Here is a 19,485-nt window from a genome sequence, read left to right as displayed (position 1 = left end):
CACCCGGGGCCCGCAAGAGGCCGGGAAACGGCCCCGGCGGTGGCGGCGGGGGGAGTGGGGCAGCAGGAAGAGGCGGCGGCGGGGCGGCGAGGCGGGGCCCGGGCACCGTCTCTGCCTTTGTTCGCGCCCCCCCCCACCCCACCCCCGTCTCCTCCTCGACCGCGGCCCGTGAGGCCGCCGCCTCCCCCCCTCCCTCGCTCCCGTCTCGTCTGACGCCCTCCTCCTCGGTGAGTTTGTGTCGGTCTTTCCCGTAGGATATGGCCGAGGTACCGCCGGGGCCTAGCAGCGTCCTCTCCCCGCAGGGGGACACGCTTTCCCCCTTCCCCGGAGGAGGAGGAGGGGGAGCTGCTTCCTCCTCTTCCACCTCCTCGGCTGCCGCCGCCTGCACCGGGGCCCAGGACGAGGAGGCCGAAGAGGAGGAGGAAGAGGAGGGATCCACCGGCGGATGGGAGCAGCAGCGAGGAGGAGGCAGCAGCGACGGCGGCAAGGGGGGGCAGCAGCAGCACCGCCTCTACCACCACCATTCCCCGCACCACAACCACCAGCTCAACGGCCTCATCAGCCCCGAGCTGCGGCACCTGCGAACCTCCCTCAAGAGCAAGATCCTCAGCTCGGAGGCAGGGGCAGCCCCCGAGGGGCTGGAGAACAAGCGAGCCAGCAAAACAATGGGCTCCGGACAGCAACAGCAGTCATCGCTCCCGACCACAACACCGTGCTCATCCCCCCTTAACAACCACCTCCCTCCCCAGGGAAGGACTGCACCCTCTCCTCCTCCTTCTCCCCCAGCAGCAGGGGCAGCGAAAGGGGACATGAGCCAGCCTGCTGCCACAACTACGACTGCTGCTAAGACTGCAGCCCGCAATGGACTGGCAGGAGGAACTGGCTTGGAGGAGGAAGAGCAGGAGGAGGGGGATGAAGGAGGGGAGGAGGAGGAGTCGCTGCTGCTACTCTCCAGGTCCTTAGAAGCAGCTTGCAGTTTGAAAGGCTCGGGAACGGACTCTCAGCCCGAGGAGGACCTAACGATACGATACGTCCGATATGAGTCAGAGCTGCAGATGCCCGATATCATGAGACTGATCACCAAAGATCTGTCTGAACCCTACTCCATTTACACATATAGGTATTTTATCCACAACTGGCCACAACTTTGCTTTTTGGTAAGTGCCAGAGGGAGCAGGGAAGAGAGGAATTGGGAGTGGTTGGGGCTGGGGAGGAGAGCATTAAAGGGTTGACATTTGTGGAAATTATTCTAACAATCTTTTCATGAATAAGGCTGAGGTGTTTTGGAAATACCTGTCTTCCTATTGAAGTTCCCTTGTGACCTGTGCATGTAGAAGTAAAGCATACACCCGAAAATCCTTTGTTCATGTATGTTTTAAGTGGTGGGGAAAGGGTTTGAGCACAGGGCTAGGATCCAGGAATCGAAGGCTTCTAATCTTGGTTTTGACATTGACTTTTGTGACCTTTGGTAGCTCAATTTTATCATCCTGTCTCAGTTCCTAGCTTTGTGTTTAAAAAAGAAAGCACTTAGTCCACTAGTGTCTTTGTAAGTGCTTAGTAGTTCTTACACAATGGTTTTAAAACAGACTTCAGCATGGCTAGCCTATGAGTGTTAAGAGATGCCTGGAGAGACACTGTGAAAGCTTCTGTAGACTCTTTGATCTGTGAACTTTGAAAAAGACAAGTACAACTGCATTGCCTCTTACAGGTGTGATAGCATATGCAGCACACAGCAGTTCTCATGCTGCTCAGATTGTCTTGCTGTACTAACGATGTATTAAGTTCTACATGCTTCCTACTGCACTACAGAACAGACCAATTCAGCTGTCACCCTGTCTTTTTAAATGTTTCTCACGTTTTATGGAAGAACTTGTGTCTCAGTTGAAAAGCATGCTTTTAGGGTGGTGATCTCTCTACGGGTAGATGCAACTGAGTGTAAGTTGGCCTGAGGAGTATATTGTGCATGGTGGCTCCTTAGCTGTGTTTGATTTACCTATAGGAAATCTTCCATCTGCACAACAGAACGTTTATGGGAGTCTATGGCACTTCCCTGCTAAGGTAAATGATGGATACTTCTCTTGATGATTTAATCAAGGCTGGACACCTCTCTGAAAGGAGTGAGTTAGAGCCCAGACATCCTTCAATTCAGGAGTATCTCTGTAAGGTTTTAATAGGATATGAGTACAGGAGGTGAGGCTAATGGAATCCATCTGGCCTTAAACTTGCTGAATGTTCTTAGTTTAGGGTCTGGTATAACTTACAGGAGGATTTATGTGATTTATAGGAGGATTTTCAGAACTGTGCCTCTTAAAACCCTAAAGAGGGAACACAGAATAACAGGAATTTGAGCAAAGCATTGCCTTCTGGAACAAAATAGAGATACGAAAATGTTTGAGGAAAAATTGTTTGATGCAAAGTTATGTTTGCCATTATAAGGATACTGATCAGAGCAGAATGGTGTTTTTTGAGCACTGAACTGTGTGCCTGGCTGATTTACCTCATACGGGAAAAAAATACTTGTGAACTACAAATGTCAATGCTCCCAGCATCAAGGATGTTGCTGGCAATGCCAAGGTACTGTTGGGTACTATTAGATCATAGTGTGCCTGTTTAGACTTTAAATCTTTGGGTTTGGGTTTTTTGTTTGCTTGTATGTTTTTTGTCAGGAAGTAACTTGGGAATTTTGTTAGGAAAAGAGCAATGGCAAGCTGTTTGACAAAGCACTAAAACAGATGACCGCTGATAAGTGCATTAAAAAAATAAGATATCACTCAAGAAAATGTCTTAACCTTATTTTGTAGTGACAACTTTTTTTTTTAAAAGCCTTGAAGAATCAACAGAACTTTACTTGAACTCTTTTTCTGCCATTGTTCTTTAAAGGGTGAAACAGTATGTAGTACATAAAACTGTAGAGAAGGATATGTGGCTACAGTTGTTATCAGCTCAAAAATTTGAAAGTCGTAAAGCATGTGGAGCCAAATCTGATGTTTTGAGGTTGTTTTTGTGAATGGTTTTGGTATTTTTAAGGTTTGGTTTTTTTAGAGATTGTTTTGAAGACCTTCTTTTCTGTAAAATTTAATTTTTCCCATGTTTAATGGATTCCTGCACTAATTCTGTCTAATAAGTCTCTTTAAGATATTTGTCTTCAGTCAGGTACTGCATATTCCAGTTAGCAAGAAGTGTGTTAGGATGGTGAACAAAAGCATAGAGCCTGATCTTCAGAAAATGATTTGTCTTTAATGCCTCACAGCTTCTGGGTTTGGGTTTTGTTTTGATTTTGATTGGTCTTAGGGAGAGGGGTTAAACTACAGTTTACAGATATTTTTTTCAAATACATTTAGTGATTCAGTGAATTCTTTTACTGAATTTTATCATCATTGTTTTTAAGATCTTCCAATCTTCTCACTGTTTTCAAACACTCAGCTGTCTTCAGTGCATTGTCATGGGCTTCCTTCACTTTCTCAGCATGAGGAGAAAGCACTAACAACATTTACACTGAAGAAGGGATGTGTGTTTTCTACAAACGATCAGCAATTGTCCCTTGCTGATATTTATGGAGGAAACTATCTTAAACATTATCATTTTTATCTTTTTCGTTTTGGATACCTGATAACACAGAGTTGTTTTCTGGGAGCATTATCAATGTTATTCCTGATGATGATTTATCTCACGAGTTTGAACGTTGCTGAGTTTTGGCCTTCCCAAGGTGCACTACTGCTCTAATGGCAGGTGCAAACAAAGGGCTACTTGTTTTTCGTTTTTGTTCAACTACCTTTTCCTGGCTTGTGCCAGCCTTGGTGTTTTTTGATTTGGGAAGCTAAGGTAGCCCTCCCACCACCATCACGTATTTGTAAGTGAGTGTGTTTATGTGTGTGTATGTTTTAGGGTCAGGTTTCTGTTGGTTTAAAGCTCCAAGTCTATTTCTAGTGCAGTGTCACAGACACAGGTGTTGCTGCAGGAGGAGAGGTGAGAATCCACAGCTGGAGGGAGGGCACAGGACTAGCCCTAGGTAATCACTGACTTGGTTTTGCTGTATCAAATGACTTCCTAACTGTACAATCAATAAGGAAGTTCACACTTTAAAAGGATCTGGAGGTAGTAGGAATCCTCAAAACCTCTTCACTGTCATGTCAAATTCATCCGTATAACTGCCTTACCTGACTTTAGACATAGCAAGTTGGAAGTACCCAGTGATCAGTTCTGATGTGTTACACTGCAGCATTATCCGATTGAGCTGTTGCAAGGTAAGCACCTTCTCCTCCCCAAACTGCAACTGTCTTTGGAAGAGCAGGTTTGCACTGTGTGCTAGGTGTGGGTGCCCTATAAATGCCTGCTTTTTACTTATTCCCAGGAGCTCTGTCAGCCCATTTTCAACCTATGATAACCACTCCTCTGTCAAAAAGTGACAGAGGACAGTAGTGTATTTTCTGTGACTGATACATTTTTAAGCATCGCTGCAGCTTTGTTCTCATATGGATTGTAAATGCATTTTCAAAGTTCTAGACACCTTTTAAAATATTTTTGTGGCTTCTAGTCTTAACAGTGTTCAAGTTCTAAAACTTGCATTTTTAACTGATGCACTAAATATTTCAGAGAATAGTTTTCAACATACTTTAGCGTGGGAGAGGTGAGCTTAGGAAACCTTGCTCTGTGCCAAAGTTTGGATAAGAGGACATAATAAAAGCTGAGTTCTGGCCAAGTGGTGTAACCTCTCCTGCAACATTTAGCTGCTTTTTAAGAAAAATCTGGAAAATCTGTGCTTTTATTAGGTTCTTAACTTTGCCACCAGCTGCAACAGCATTTATAATTTAAACTTTCACAAGTTTGAAAATAATCTATGAATTCCATGTAAGTGGTTTTTGATATGTTGTAAATCTTAAATGGCTGCAGTTAAGACCTTATTTTGAACTAATGTTTTGCCCCCTTTTTAAATTGGATTTTATTGAAGAGTCTAAGCATATTTTATGTTGAAGTTAAGACTTCTAAGACATTGCCCCTGTTTTTCAGTTGTGGAAAAATTGGGACATAAAAGACGAACTGGAAAACCTAGGAGACTCTCTGGGAAGTCTTCCTAGCCTCATTGCAGCCATAGCAAAAAAATCTCTAACACCCATTCCGAATTTGTGACTCTCTCTATTCCAGTTTCCTCTCTGAAGTGATCGTGGGTTCAAATACAGGCTTCTATCTGTGCTGCTTCCCACTGTCAGTGTCTTTCTGAAAGCTTCAGTTGTTGCAGCATCTGAATACACAAAAACAGCTAGTGCAGTTACTCTGACAGTGCCCTTGCACAGGATGGAATTACTCAGGTCCAGTTTTGCAGAGTGGAAACAGAGCAACTTGGTGATTTGCTCAGTATTGCAAAGAGCTCTGACAGAACTGTCAGACTTCAGGTTAAAACCATTAGCCCAAATGTATCCTAATGGCATTCAGTAACGTGATACCGAGATGTAAGCCTAAGGATTCATGCAGAGCTGTTGCTTTGATACTTTGGGATGGATTTTGGTGTGTGTGTGCAAAAAGGAAACTGTGCTGCCCGTAGTGCAGGTTCTACTGCATTTGAATCGCAAAATATTTCTCTTTCAGGGGCTATTTGCTTGTTTTAATCTTGAAATGGGAACAAATGTCACAGGATCTGAGTATTAAATGCACACTTAGACTGTGGCTGACAGACTTAATGCCAATTTTGCTAACGAAATTAATGCCAGTTGTTTAAATTTGTAGAGTACTGTTCTTACTGATTGACAGACATTTCTGTGGTAACTCTTCTAGTAATAATGGTTACAATACAAAGATATTAATCTAGCTTGGTTTAGACATTTAAACTTAGGAATAAGAACAAAGTTGATGCAAATACTGGATTTGAATTCACATCTGTTAATCCTGGTAGTGACTTAAGATTGAAGTATGTCTTAGAGTACCCCATGGGGTATATAACAGTAACTTGGGCTCAATTCTGTTTATAGGAGCTACATGTTTAGAAGTAATCTCATAAACCTGAAAAGAAAACTTGCCCCGTGATTGTCTTTTCATAAATGGTTTTGTGTGGGAACTACTTTTTCTCTCTCCTCTCTTCCCCCTGTTTCAGTCAGGTGGGAGTTTTTATTTACATAGTTTAACGTTCTCCAGGGAATTAAATTACACATCTTTACATAATATTTTAAGTTTATTTTCAGCTCTAGATAAGGTTAGAGAGAAGGAAAAAGCAGAAGAAAAATAACAAAGCATCAGATTGAGGTGGAAATGCAGCACTCCCACTGTAAGTAGAATAGTTGTAGGTTAACTGGCAGGCTTACCTGCCTGAAGACAGAGAAACAGATTTGAGTGTTTGGGGAACCAATACCAAGTCATATTTTATTCAGGTCGCTGGCAACAGTGGTAAAACCAGTGGGTATTTGCTGCTTTGATCACTGAAACAAAATTCTTTGCTGTTCACTTAGCATTTTAAATATATGATTCATGAACATAACTTTTTCTGAGAAGTTCCCTAAACAGGAAAAAACACCAGTGTATTTAAAAAAAAAAAATCTTAAAAATTGTTCTTGTGACTGTTACAATCAATTTACACATGTTCACTTCAGGGCAAAGCAGAACTACAACGTGCTAGTTTGTGGTGTGCTTTTTTCCTCTTATTTTAGTGAGGTATAAGATTACATCTAGGTACTCTGCATAATTATAGCAGTGTTATGAAAAGTCTGCCTGATGATACTCTTTATTTAACTCCCTCGTTTTCTCAGGTCTGAGCGAAGATGGAAAGCTTGCCTTGAGCTGACACTTTGCATACAGAGTATTTAGTAATAAGTACAGCTTTTCTATGAAATTGTGTTTCAAGAGCAAATGGAAGACTACTTAGAGGCTTTCTATTTCAGTCCCTTTAGTTCATGCTACAGTTTCCCTTGTTTTGAAAACCACTTGTTTAGATTGTTCAGGGTTGTTCTTGGATACAGCTTATAATGTGTTTTCCTGCCAAATAAAAACTTAGCAATAATTATATTTGCCTGATGATGTTAAACTAGATTAGAAATGGTGGTAGAATAATGCTATGTCATAGAGCTTTGTAACTGCACCTGCTTGATTTCACCTCTGATGTAGCTCCTGGTTGACAGCTAACTTGATTAATAACCCACCATCCAGGTAGAGATGCTAGAAGGCATTATTCTTCTTGGGGCAAAAAACCTGGTGTTTCTATACCTGAGATGTGATTCATAGATTCATTGAATGGTTTGGATTGGAAAGGATCTTAAAAATCATCTAGTTCCAACCCCCCTCCCATGGGCAGGGACACCTTCCACCAGACCAGGTTGTTGAAGGCCTCATCCATCCTGGCCTTGAACACCTCCAGGGACAGGGCATCTGCAACCTCCCTGGGCAACCTGTTTCGGTGTCTCACCACCCTTACTGTAAAGAATTTCTTCCTAATATCCAACCGAAATATACCATCTTCAAGCTTCAATCCATTCCCTCTAGTCCTATCACAACAAGCCCTTGTAAAAAATCCCTTTCCAGCCTTCTTACAGGCCCCCTTCAAGTAGTGGAAGGCCTCCATGAGGTCTCCCTGTAGCCTTCTCAAGGCTGAGCAGCCCCAAGTCTTGAAGCCTGTCCCCATACAGGAGATCTTCTAGCCCTCTGATGATCTTCATGGCTCTCTTTTGGACCCACTTCAGCAGTTCAGTGCCCTTCTTAATGCTGGGGTCACCAGGACTGGCTGTAGTACTCCAGGTGGGATCCCATGAGAGCAGAGTTGAGGGGGAGAATGATCTGAATGAATGTGTCTTCTGTCTGGACAGTCTTAGCCTACACGCTGCAGCTACATCTACAAGGGTCAGGTACTTGGAGACTATACAGTATGCAGTGGAAGCTTCAGAGAAGCAAGCACAGGCTCACAGGTGGGCTGCACTGAGACCTGGCAGTACTGGCTCAGGCAAGTCCTTTTCATCTGACGTGTCTGACTGCTGTAAATTTGGACGATCCAGCAGCGCCTGTGCCGGCACATGCTTATGCCAATCATCTGCTGTAGTCCTGGTTTAATTCCTACACTTGAGCCGAAGGCTAGTCCCCTGCTGCAGATACAGGTCTGTCAAAGTCTGTGGATCCACTTCTACACCCATACAGACAATTATGAGTTTCTTTTTTATCTCTGTCAATCTTTCCTGAATGAATAGTAATTCATTTTTCTCTTGGATGCTTTCCTATTCTGCAGCATTATTCAGTTTTGCTGCTGCAGGTTATAATGTCTTTAATCTCTCTCACTGCCTAATCCTTCAGTTAACATATGACTTAGCTTTTCTTGCACCCTTTCTCTAATATTATTTCATGGTAGCATTTTGGCAAACACAGTGCAACTGTGCACTGGTTTGATAAGTGTTTGGGGAGGAGTTTGGTTCTTTTGGGGGCTGTTTTCCCTTAATATTTAAGACTAACTACATCTTGATCATGCTTTTTGTGGCAGTACTGTTGGAATTAACTGTCAGTGCATAGCTCTTAACAAATGAAATCTCTGAACAGTTAAAATGTGTGAAATTAACTGTGCTTTTTTGTTTGTTCTTGACTGGAAATGACAATTTCTAAAGATTAGATGCAGCAACGGTTTTTTTTCTCTGATCCTTTGTGGCCTTGACATTAAAAGTCAAAACTTTTAAGTATGTTTTCCACCACAGCCCTTGTATGTGAAAATTCAGACTATTGTGAAACAGGAATGGACCTTTTTCCTTCATGACAGCTCATGTGAAAGGGTGATTTATGCCTTAACCTGGTCTTCTTCCCCTTTTTCTATTACACATGTTCTTGCCTGTAGACTGTGGAATAATAATGTGGTTCTCTCCAGGACAATTCATTGGTTGTTAATTGACTTGTAACTGTATTTGAGCAGAATAAAGAAATAAGACTCATTTAATCTTATTTATACTTTTGGGGACGTTTTTAAAGTTTATTTAGATTTTTTTTGTTTGTTTTGGATTTTTTAAAATGTAGCTTTATGCAAACAAATTTTATCTGGTTATTTCACTTAAAATGAACTGGTTTACTACTTTTGGTAGCACTGTAGAACACAAACTGAGAATACATACATGTATGTTTGTCTTTAAGGCCATGGTAGGTGAGGAGTGTGTAGGTGCCATCGTCTGCAAGCTGGATATGCACAAAAAGATGTTCCGCAGAGGTTATATAGCCATGTTAGCAGTGGATTCCAAATACAGAAGAAAAGGAATTGGTAAGAATAGTCTCTCTTTTGTTTTGTTCTGTTATTTCTTACTGAAGTCCTGTAGTCGGGTTGACTGTAGGCATCAGAAAGACTTAAGCAGAATTGAACTGTTGTGGTGGTCAGTCTGTCATTCTCACCTTACTCGACCACACAAGCTCCCCAATGGCTTTTTAAATTTTGTTAAAATAACCTGACACGCCCTGTGAGATGGGATACTCCAAAGCTAAAAAAGGCAGCCAGCAGCCCCTCTCTGCCTGGTTACTACTGTCAAATAACAACTGTAGGAATTGCTTTATGTTTTCATATGTATCCTCATCATTGTATTTCTGTGTTCAAGTCTATCTTTTTTTTCAGTTAACTTCACCCCTGGCTTTCTCCTATCAATTATGCATATATGTAGCTCACTGTATTAATCAGTGAAGAACAGTAGTAATGTGTTGCTACTTGAATGGCTGAAACAGAGATCTGGTTTTGTTGGGAATTTAAGTGATAAAAGAAATAACTCCTGGCAGGGGCTTTACCCTCCCTCATTAACCAGTTTTTGCCCTGATGAAAGGACTTCCATTCTAACACCAGTTACTCTAGTTGCTTAATTAAATATATTTTCTTATGGAACTTATCTGTAAAAAAAGAAAAATTTTACTCTGAAATTATATATTGTAATATTTTTAACTTAAAATGTAGACATCAGCTTTAAAGCCTAGAAATGTGCTTTGCTACTCATTCATGCTGAACAGCTCATACTTTCATGATCAAAGACAGAAGATTACTTGCAATGGAAAAATATGGTGATACATTGTAGAATGGTACCATTGTATTTGTTCTCCTCTTGGAGAAAAAAAAAAAAAAGGGGGCAACCAGAAACTTCAAAAAACTTGAAGCATTACACATTATCATGACTATTCAAGTGTATGTGGATTTTTTAATATATTTTTTTTCCTCCAGTGCAATTCATTGTTAGTTTCTGTAGTGGAGCAGAAGGAAGAGGATACTGAAAAATCACTCTCTTTTCCTTTTAGCTGAGTCATGAAGGAGCCTGCCATAATTTAATTGCAGGTGCTTGGAATCATAAGTAGATAAGAACTAATGCTGTTATTATGAAGATCTCTGCAAGATTTTCCCCTTGCTTTAGTCAGTTCATTATTCTAGAATTATATAAATAGAATTTATATTTAAAGCTTTCCTGACTTTAGCTTTATGCATGTTGACTTTTTTCTACGTTTGCCCCCGTGCTGTGTCTCAAAGGATGCTGTTAATCTGAAGATTTGTTTCAAATGTAGCACACTTTTGTTGTATGTTCAGTGAACATCTTAATTGATTAAAGCTTTGAGAATACTTTAAAACGTTCTGTAGATTCCTTGCGGGTTTTTTTCCCTTTTCCTTAGCCTTCGTATGGAAGTGAGATTTATGCAATTTCATTGAACAGTAGTTCTTTCCACTAGTAACTTTGAAATCAGCTTTCAGTTTCACCCCAATTTTGCAGACAGGTAGGGATATTACATTTGTAGAACTGTTATGAAATAGATCAAAAGTAATGATAAAGAATTAAATTAATATTTGACTGAGGGGAAGGGATGGTCTTCAACCATATTATTATTAGATATTAGCAAATCCAAATGGGAGTGAGCCACAAGAAAAGTGGTTTCATAAGTTCTGTTACTAATAGAAGGATTTGTTTTAGTAAAAGGAAATTCCCTTGAAAGATGAGTGCCCTTCAAGTATGTGCCAGAGGATTTTGACTTTAAATGCAACAAAAAGAAATGAGTCACATCTTGGAAGACTACATATAACACTATGCTAAACTTAGAAGCCTGTTTCTAATATCTTTGTCTTGGAAGAATTTTGCACTCAAGCTGAGTCTCTGGGTAACTGGACAAATTGTGTTCAAACATGGGACTACAACTTGACTGCAACTGCTTGGTTCTTTCTTTGCTCCCTGCTTTCCTCAGGTGTCATGTCATATATTAGTCATATATAAACTACTATCTTTTGCACTGCAACTCTGACACTGAAATCTATATTCCAGGTACAAACTTGGTTAAGAAAGCTATTTATGCTATGGTTGAAGGAGATTGTGATGAGGTAAGATTTTTATAATCAAAAACTTTTCATAATGTAAATGGTTTTCATTCTCCTGTATGTGGATTCATTTCACGGTTTTTCTTCTACAGGACCTTTTTTAGGTGGAAACTGGTATGGCAAGAAGCTCTTCCTTTTATAATTAAAGGAAAAATAACCTTAAAAAATATATGGCACAAATAGGAGAGGGTTTTCTAACTTCTTGTAAGTGCTCAAATTCAGTGTTTCAGGGTTTCACTGTTGTTTCACTTTGTGAAGCTGTCTCAAGCTTCTGTCTCAGGCACACTTTCCCCTAAAGACTAGTTTAAGGTGCTACTGACCAGTGTACCAGCATGTTGTGTGCAATACTGCCATGCTTTCAGAAAGCACAGAGATACTGGAACAGTGTGTGCTGTTCAGTACTGCTGTGAGGCTTTATCACAGCAAGGCATCAGGCCATCCTGACAGTGCAGAGCTGGGCTACGTAGCACTAACAGGACTCTAATGATTTAGCATGTCGGGGAAGACTTGGAAGGAAAGTGACTGAATCAAGTATTCTCTGGCTTGTATGTTATTAATCTTTCCTTTTATAGTCCCTGCTGGGTTTGGGTTGTTGGGGTTTTTGGGGGGCTTTTTCTGTGTATATAAAACAACTATGTGTCATGTTTAACTTGTAAGGATTTCTTCCTACATCCATCCTCCTTAATCAGATTATCTGCCTCTTTAACTTTCATTTCCTTGGCACAATGCAGTTGTTAGCTTATTCCTGATACGTGAGCACTGTCATTTCAGTGTGTCATAGTTAATGATCCTTTGATCTCTGTCATCTTGTTTCAACTGCTCCCTCGATTGTCCTGCTGCAGCATGGTGAAGCTTCTTATGCAAAACTGCAAGTGTCACAGGATTTCTGGCACATACTCTGTTTGTTTTTCCGCTTGTTGTTTTGTGCCTCTTGCAACATCTCTGCATATGTTCAGACTTCATTCAGTGTCTGAGATACTTATTCTTCCCTTCAGATTCCTTCATCCCTCTTTTTTTTTTTCTCTAATTTGTGTTGTACTCAGGCTGTATCATGCAATCTGATAGTTCTGTAATTCTTCAAATTCTTTATTTATTTTCTTGCTTCTATCATTGTATGTAATGTACTTTGCTCTAATCTGTTTTTTACTCTTTACTACATTGAACTAACTAGAGGGTGGGTTGATTAATTTTTTGTTTGTTAGTTTTTGTTAGTGGAGTTCTGTGGGGGGATGGGGTAGGGGTGGGTTTTGGTTTTTTGATTGATGGTTGGGGGGGTTTATTGGTGGTGGGTTTTGTTGTTTGTTTGGGGGTTTTGTTTGTTTGTTTTCCTGTTGCTTTCCACTGTGGTCTTGAATTGCTGGAGTATTCATGATATTTAAAAATTCAGAAATAGTCTTATGATGTTCACATTTCAATGGGAGAACTGAGATGCAGAGAAGTGAATTACCTACTGTTGGAGAGTCAGTAGTAGAACTGTCTATTTCTACTCAAGCTATCAGAGTAGCAGTAATTACAATATGATTTCTGAATGTGCATGTACTGCTTCTTGTGTAACTTCACTTCTAAGTTGGAGTATCTAACAGGAAAAAACACATAATGATCTCTCCTGTGTCTGTCTTTTTTTCTACCGCTGTAACATTAGTCCAAGAGCCCTTCATACTGTTCTATATCTTTGTGAAAAATAAATAAGTATGATCAGGATAGCAGGGTAGCCTGCAGGGAGACCTCATTAAGTCTTGTTGCAGATTTTCATCTATGGTGCTGTATAAATGCTTTGTCTAAGTGCAGAGAGCATTTTTCAGACTGTTGCTGCCCCCCTTCAATTGAAGGTGCTACAATTTGAGCTCCTTGACAAGTGTGCTGGATGGGGGCAGGTGTGTTTCAGTTCCAGTTTTGAAACTGTGTATAACTGTTCATGGGATGATGATTCTGAATTAATTATGCCCTGCTTCTTGAGGGCTTTTGCATCACCTGAGTCTTGTCCTGGCACTGAATTTTGAAATGCATGCTTGTTATGCATGGGCAGCGTGGAGCATGAGCAGAGTGTGTTTCTGCACTGGTCAGCAGAAGCAGACTCACACTGATTTATTTGTATTGTTCTTTTTAATGTACAGGTTATCTACAGGAAAGAGCCAAAGTTTTCCCTTTTTTTTTTCTTTGCCACTAAGTGTAGGCTTATTCCAGATACACATGGTATGAAATAATGACGTTGGTTACTTGTACCATGTGGTGGATTGCTGAGTTTTCTTTCAGTTACGACCAGAACCTGAAAAAAATCCAACTAGTCACCCATTAAAAGCTCTGTCCAACAGAGCAAAGGCACTTGTCCTCATGAGTGTTTACAATAATTAGTGGGAGAATGGTTTCTGGCTGTCTAATTCATGTTTGATCAGCTTTAGGCATCAAGTAGTGCATCACACTCATTTGTCTTTGTGAGATGTGTAAGTAGTTTAATCATCTTTGCTGCTCTGAAGATATTTTTCAACATCCCTTAATAAAATCAGAAGCATGGTGCTGTGACTTGACAGAAGATGAGCTGCAATTCAGAAGAAATGTTATTTTTTTGAAACTTGCTTGGAATAGGATTAAAAACATGAACATGCAGCTGTGGGTGTCCTGAACCATTTCCAAAGGCTGCTTGGAAACTTCTTTTCAATCTAATTATGAAATAGATGCAGGAAGTGTACTTAATTTTAATAGCTTGTGGCATATAATGTGATAAATGTTCTGTTCAGTGTGTTACTTTTCAAAGTTCCATAGATGGAACTTTTGGAGGTATCAACAAGAAGTCCTGAAAAAATAAAAAGATTTATACACCGCTATCGATGAAAATCTTAAAAAATCACTACTGATGTGCTGGCATTTCAAAATGTGTTGCAGTGTTTTAGTGATTAAGCACTTTTTGTTTTCCTTTAAATTATTTAGTGGGAATAAACTAAGCCAGGCCTAGGAAGCAAGTGACTTACAGTGCAAGCTTCTGTGCTCAGCCAGGTAACTAGAAGGTAGTTTGTGCTCTGTGCTGTGCTTCAGAGCTGAGAGGCAATATCCTCCCAGCGAGGGATTGTTTCCTGGCTTGAGGAAGCTGTGGAGTAAGTAAAGAAGTGAATTAGTGGGATGGAATCTGTGTGGAGGGGGGGAGGAGCTGGCCATGGAGCTGGCATTGGCCTACATTAGAATAGAAACAAGGGAAGTGATCTGATGTTGGGGGTGGGTGGCTGAACTAGAAATAACCTTCAAGCCTGAAGAAAGTACTTGACAGAGTGCTTTGAGCTGGAGTGCCCAGATACAACATTACAAACATTGAGCAATCTTTGATTTTTTTTTTTTTTTTTTTTTTTTAAATCTTGGTGACTTTCTCAGGCATCTGATGTTAATGAATTCTAATATTTGGGGTAGTGACCTGAAAGTTTTCAAGATTATAATGGCCTGAGTTTCCAATAGATCACAATGATTTAATGTAACTTTACATCCTGGTTGCATAGCAAATGTAAACTATAGAAATAAAGCAGGTGCAAGTGAATAGTTTGCTCCCATGTCCAAAGATTTTTCTTCCATTGTGAAAAAGGGAAGTATGTGCTAACTCCAGCCCCAGCAAGCTGGGGGTCTGGCTGTGTGTTTTACATTTACTTAGTTTTTATAGACAAACAGTCTTCAAAAACTCTACTCCTTAACAAGTTTGTGTGACTGTTACATTCCTTAATCACAATTAAAAAGGACGACCTCAGTCATATGTTGCTTTTCCATCTGTAACAAATGCATGCAGATTACTTACAGTCAATCCTTTCACTTTGTGTTACTGAAATAACGTACCATGTAACTGGAAACTAAGGAAAGATTCAAGTAAGTGGGACTTCTAAGAGCTTTTATAAGTTAAATGCAGAATGTGAGAAGGAGTTGCAGCTTCTTATGAGAATTTCCACTGAAACCTTAGACTGACTTCAAGTGGGAGTTTTATTTGACCTCATCAGTAGATATATCATTTTAATTCAGTACCACACTTGTAAAAATTAAATATATATTTTTATATAATCCTGTTTTGAAATTATCAAGCTATTGACAGATTATTTTTTTTTTCTTAATCTACAAATCAGCTAAGGATGGTACCAGAATGTAACACTTGTTACCAGTTAAGAAATTTAAACTGGACAAGCACTGGACAAGCATAACTTCAGTCTGATGATATTCCAAACTTACAAATAAGAATAACAACCTATTGCTTATTTGTTTTGGCCATATTCATTCTGTGACTTGGTTTCTAAACTTGAGTTTAGAATTTGAACTGAAGAAGCAGGAAAGCTTGACCTATTTGTCTTTGCTTTATGAAAACAATAGCATAAAACATTGCACTCCACTCTCACTGTAGAAGATTTCTTGCCTCTAAACCCAGTTCAAGTTAGATAATTGAGAAAAAAATGTTAGGTTTATGAAAAAGTAACTGCCTTTAGAATGCTGCAGCTTGTGCATAAAACAGTGTTAAATCCAACCAGACCTTTGCTGGTCTCCAGGGGAGGATGTGGTTGTGTTTATTAGAGGATTTAACAGGCACATGTGTACAGTAAAATAGACCCTGTGAGACCAGAAATAAATGTAGTGATTGAAAGCTTAGTGCTAGATTGAAAACCTCACACAGGAAGAGATGTATCCTTCAGAAAATGAAGCAAATGTCCTTAGCCCTTTGAGATCAGCCCAGTATGTTGAGAGCAGGGAATTATTTTTTGTTGTTAGTCTTCCTTAAAAATACCAGAGCAAATCCCTTGCATTTGCTTTCAAGGTGAGCATTCACTCAGGTAGTGGGATTCCAACAAACCTGAATTTCAACATTTAACCACTCCCTTAAATTCAATGGTCTGCAGTGCTGGAAGTCTTCTAGCATTGCAAGGTGTGAGCTTGCAGCTGAATACAGACCTGTTATATCGCTGACAGGTTACTAAACTTTTCTTGAGAGTGAATGCCATTTGTAGCTCAGAGTTCAAATAATAGTCTCCTGCCCTGTGGATTTACATGGCTCAGATTTCCTCTTTGGTGTAATGCTTTGCTTTAATTTGAATTAAGAAGTCCAATGTGTGTAGTTGTGTAGAACACGGAACTCTTCAGGAAAACTATTGCACTTCTATAGTTTGTTATAAATTAATAGTTTTCCATTGTAATGGGTTAAGGATGTTGAATACTTGATCAGGTCACAACACTTGGTAGTGAGATGCCAGCTAGAGATACTCAACTTCTAATTCATGCCATAAGACTAAGAATTGAATTAGGTTGTCTGAAGTGTGCAGGTACAACAGATTCTCCCATAATTTAAGAACTCTGACAATCAGTATTTTAATGTGTAACTCAGTTCCTTTTCAGAAGACTAACTACTTCCAAGTGTTACGTCGATCATTGGTTTGTTAGCCCCAGATTTACTGCATTCAGTGTCTTTACACAGAGAAGCGTAGAGGCAATTGTCCATTGGAATGTGGTTAGAGTGGCTTGAAACTTGAGTAATGGAATAATATATGCATTAAATGCATTTATAAATCTAACTGAAGGTGACCAGTCTAACTGCTGGCTGCCTCCCTCTTTTACGTTGACTGAGCCACTCCTCACACTGCAAAAAAACAAGGGGAAGGAAAGGTTTTTTACTACATTGCCTTTTGAAGTAGCACAGCAGCAAGCCTAGTGAGCTGGCAGAAGAGGTGAGGAGGAATGGAAATGTCTGCCTGAAGGCAGTGGGGCCAGAGAGTCCATAAAGTGGATTGACTTAACCTGCTTTATGAATACAGGCTGATTTTCGTTCCTGGTTTTGAGCATGGGGGTGGGGTGAGTGGGTTTTAAGCAGGCTTCCTGCTTTCTGTTGGAAAATAAGGGAGTCCTGGGTTTTGAGGTGGGGTAGATGACCTTTTTTGGACTTGGGGATTTTTATGTACGTAGTTCTAACTACAAAGAGTGGGTATCAAATGCTGGTTTAGATAAATAGCCATTAGTGGACTTAACACCAGCAGTGATGACTGGTTTGCTGCAGAAATTGCTTAGGCTGTCTTTTCATTGTATGTCTTTCTGCAGTGTCCATCAGCTCTTGTCTAATAGGTGACTGTACATTGTGCTGGGACTGTATGTAGTCTAGTCAGCTCATCAGTTCAGCCTGTGCTCTTGCGCAAGCATGATCTGTCCTCAATAGCAGCATCCTTAAATAATTGAGTTGGGCAACAGTAAAGAGGCAAAACGAGTTTTTTCATTTGGTGTGGGTATACAGCTTACCAGTTATGGCAGAGCTTTGTTCTGTGCCTGTGGAGAAAAGAGGGAAGAACAATTTGGGGGAGATACTTGAGCAGGTTGTAGTTAAATTCTTGTTAACACCACTCTAGCTTTTTGCCCGTACTTGAGACTTCTGAGGCAATTTGGAGGCTGTGCTCAATTTAGACTCATCTTACACTTGGTTTGGTTTGAGTTGTTGATGACAGGTGTTTGTGCAATCAGGGTCTCACAAAGGCAGGAGTAAAAAAAAATGGAAAAAGCTGCTTTTTCTTCCAGGTTTGCACTCTGATTCCAGTTTGGGATACATGTGTTGAGCACAAAGATTTGTTGCCAACTTTGGGTCTGACAGCTAGTCAGAGTGGTGGAACCTGCAGCTAGGTCTAAATCTATTGAAGTAGAGGTCAAAGATATTAAATGACTAAACAAATCCTCATGTGCCAAGTTCTTCTGACATGAAAAAGTTCAGCTGCTCATTCAAAGTATGTGTTGGACACTAACCTGTTTGAGAGGTTGGGGGTTGGGTTTTTTGGGGGACTTCATTTGCTGTTTTGTGTTTGTTCCTGAGTAGTTTTCTTTTGTTGGTTTTGAGTTTGTGGGGTTTGGTTTGGTTTGGTTTTGTTTTTCAAGGGGGTGGAGGGTGTTTGGGAGGGATGTGCGGGTTTTGTTTGGTTTTGCTTGTTTGTTGTGTTTTTATTTTACCATGTTAGGTAATGAGTTGAAATACTATTTACTGCAAAGAACTAAGATCTATATATGAACAAAACTTGTTTACAACTGTTGTTTAACTGCTATTTTTTTCTAAACATAGGCATGGAGAGGGTGGCGTTTCAGTAAGTCAGGGCAAGAAAAAAATTTATTTCATTGCTAATTAAGTGTACTTTTAAATAAATACTTTGAACTTGGTTCAGTAGTCATATAATTGCAACTGCTTTCTAACATCATGTTTCTTTTCCTCTTTCCCCTTAAAGGTTGTATTGGAAACAGAAATCACAAATAAATCTGCTTTGAAACTTTATGAAAACCTTGGTTTTGTGCGAGACAAGAGGCTGTTCAGATACTATTTAAATGGAGTTGATGCACTGCGTCTTAAACTGTGGCTGCGTTAAAAGAAACCATCACATCAAGCAACTGACATCCCAACAGCGCAGAGTTGTCCTTTGCATGCAATGCAATTTGTACAAAATTGCTTTGCGGGTGGACTTTAGTACTTTCCATGCAGCTCTTTCTGTCAGTGTCTCATTGAGTGTCGCACATATTTGTTGCACTTTGGCATGGCGCATTTGTTGAGAATTAAATCCGATTGTTTCAAACTTCCAAGTTCTTTTGGTACCAGAGAGATGTGCCAGTTGATAGCCAAGTTCATTCATTTGCAAGTCTACTGACTCTATTACATACACAGTGAACATTTTATCAGAGAACCTGTCTGTGGAACATTACTTTTGGTTCCAGGAAAAAAAAAAAGGAAAAAAAAAAAAAAGAAAAGCCAATGTAGATTGTAAAATTCTATAAATATTACTAACATTTCATACAAAAATTGCCATAGTTTTCTGGGGGGGGAAAAAAAAAGGCTTCAATTTTAGGTTTTATTTTTCAATATTGAATTTTCCATTCTTAAATATTGGTACCTCAGTGATTAGTGAATGAAAAAAATGTATTGTAGGGTGGGGTGTGTGTTACATTGAGTAACAGTAACAATTAAATTGCGTCTGCCAGTGCCTGTATAGATAAGTATATTTGTCTTCACCTCTAAGTTTGGAGTGCATGCTTTTATTCTTTTACTTTTCTTCAATTGTCTTTGCAAGGAAATTTCTGCTTTTATTTAAATTCTGGATTTGATAATAAATTATTTCAGATTTTTATAATTTGGATACTTCTCCCAAGCGAGGGTTTGGAAGACCCTTCCTTCTTACAGCAACAAGTGTAAGCTATTTTGAAAACCTTGAGTAGCTGCTAAAAGAGAACCTGATGTTCACCAG

The 19,485-nt window shown here is 39.9% G+C and overlaps 1 protein-coding gene across 1 annotated transcript; it reads left to right on the top strand.

Moving 5' to 3' along the window:
* The first annotated feature begins 257 nt into the window (after window positions 1-257).
* NAA30 (N-alpha-acetyltransferase 30, NatC catalytic subunit) lies at window positions 258-18,953 on the top strand. Its single transcript, XM_054400334.1, has 4 exons — window positions 258-1,157; window positions 9,082-9,205; window positions 11,223-11,278; window positions 18,478-18,953. The coding sequence occupies exons 1-4, from the start codon at window positions 258-260 to the stop codon at window positions 18,613-18,615; spliced, it is 1,218 nt and encodes a 405-aa protein (XP_054256309.1). The 3' UTR covers window positions 18,616-18,953.
* The last annotated feature ends 532 nt before the right edge of the window (window positions 18,954-19,485 follow it).

The sequence above is a fragment of the Indicator indicator genome, chromosome 4, assembly GCF_027791375.1.
Source record: "Indicator indicator isolate 239-I01 chromosome 4, UM_Iind_1.1, whole genome shotgun sequence".
NCBI lineage: Eukaryota > Metazoa > Chordata > Aves > Piciformes > Indicatoridae > Indicator > Indicator indicator.
This window is presented reverse-complemented; position numbering and strand designations above follow the sequence as displayed.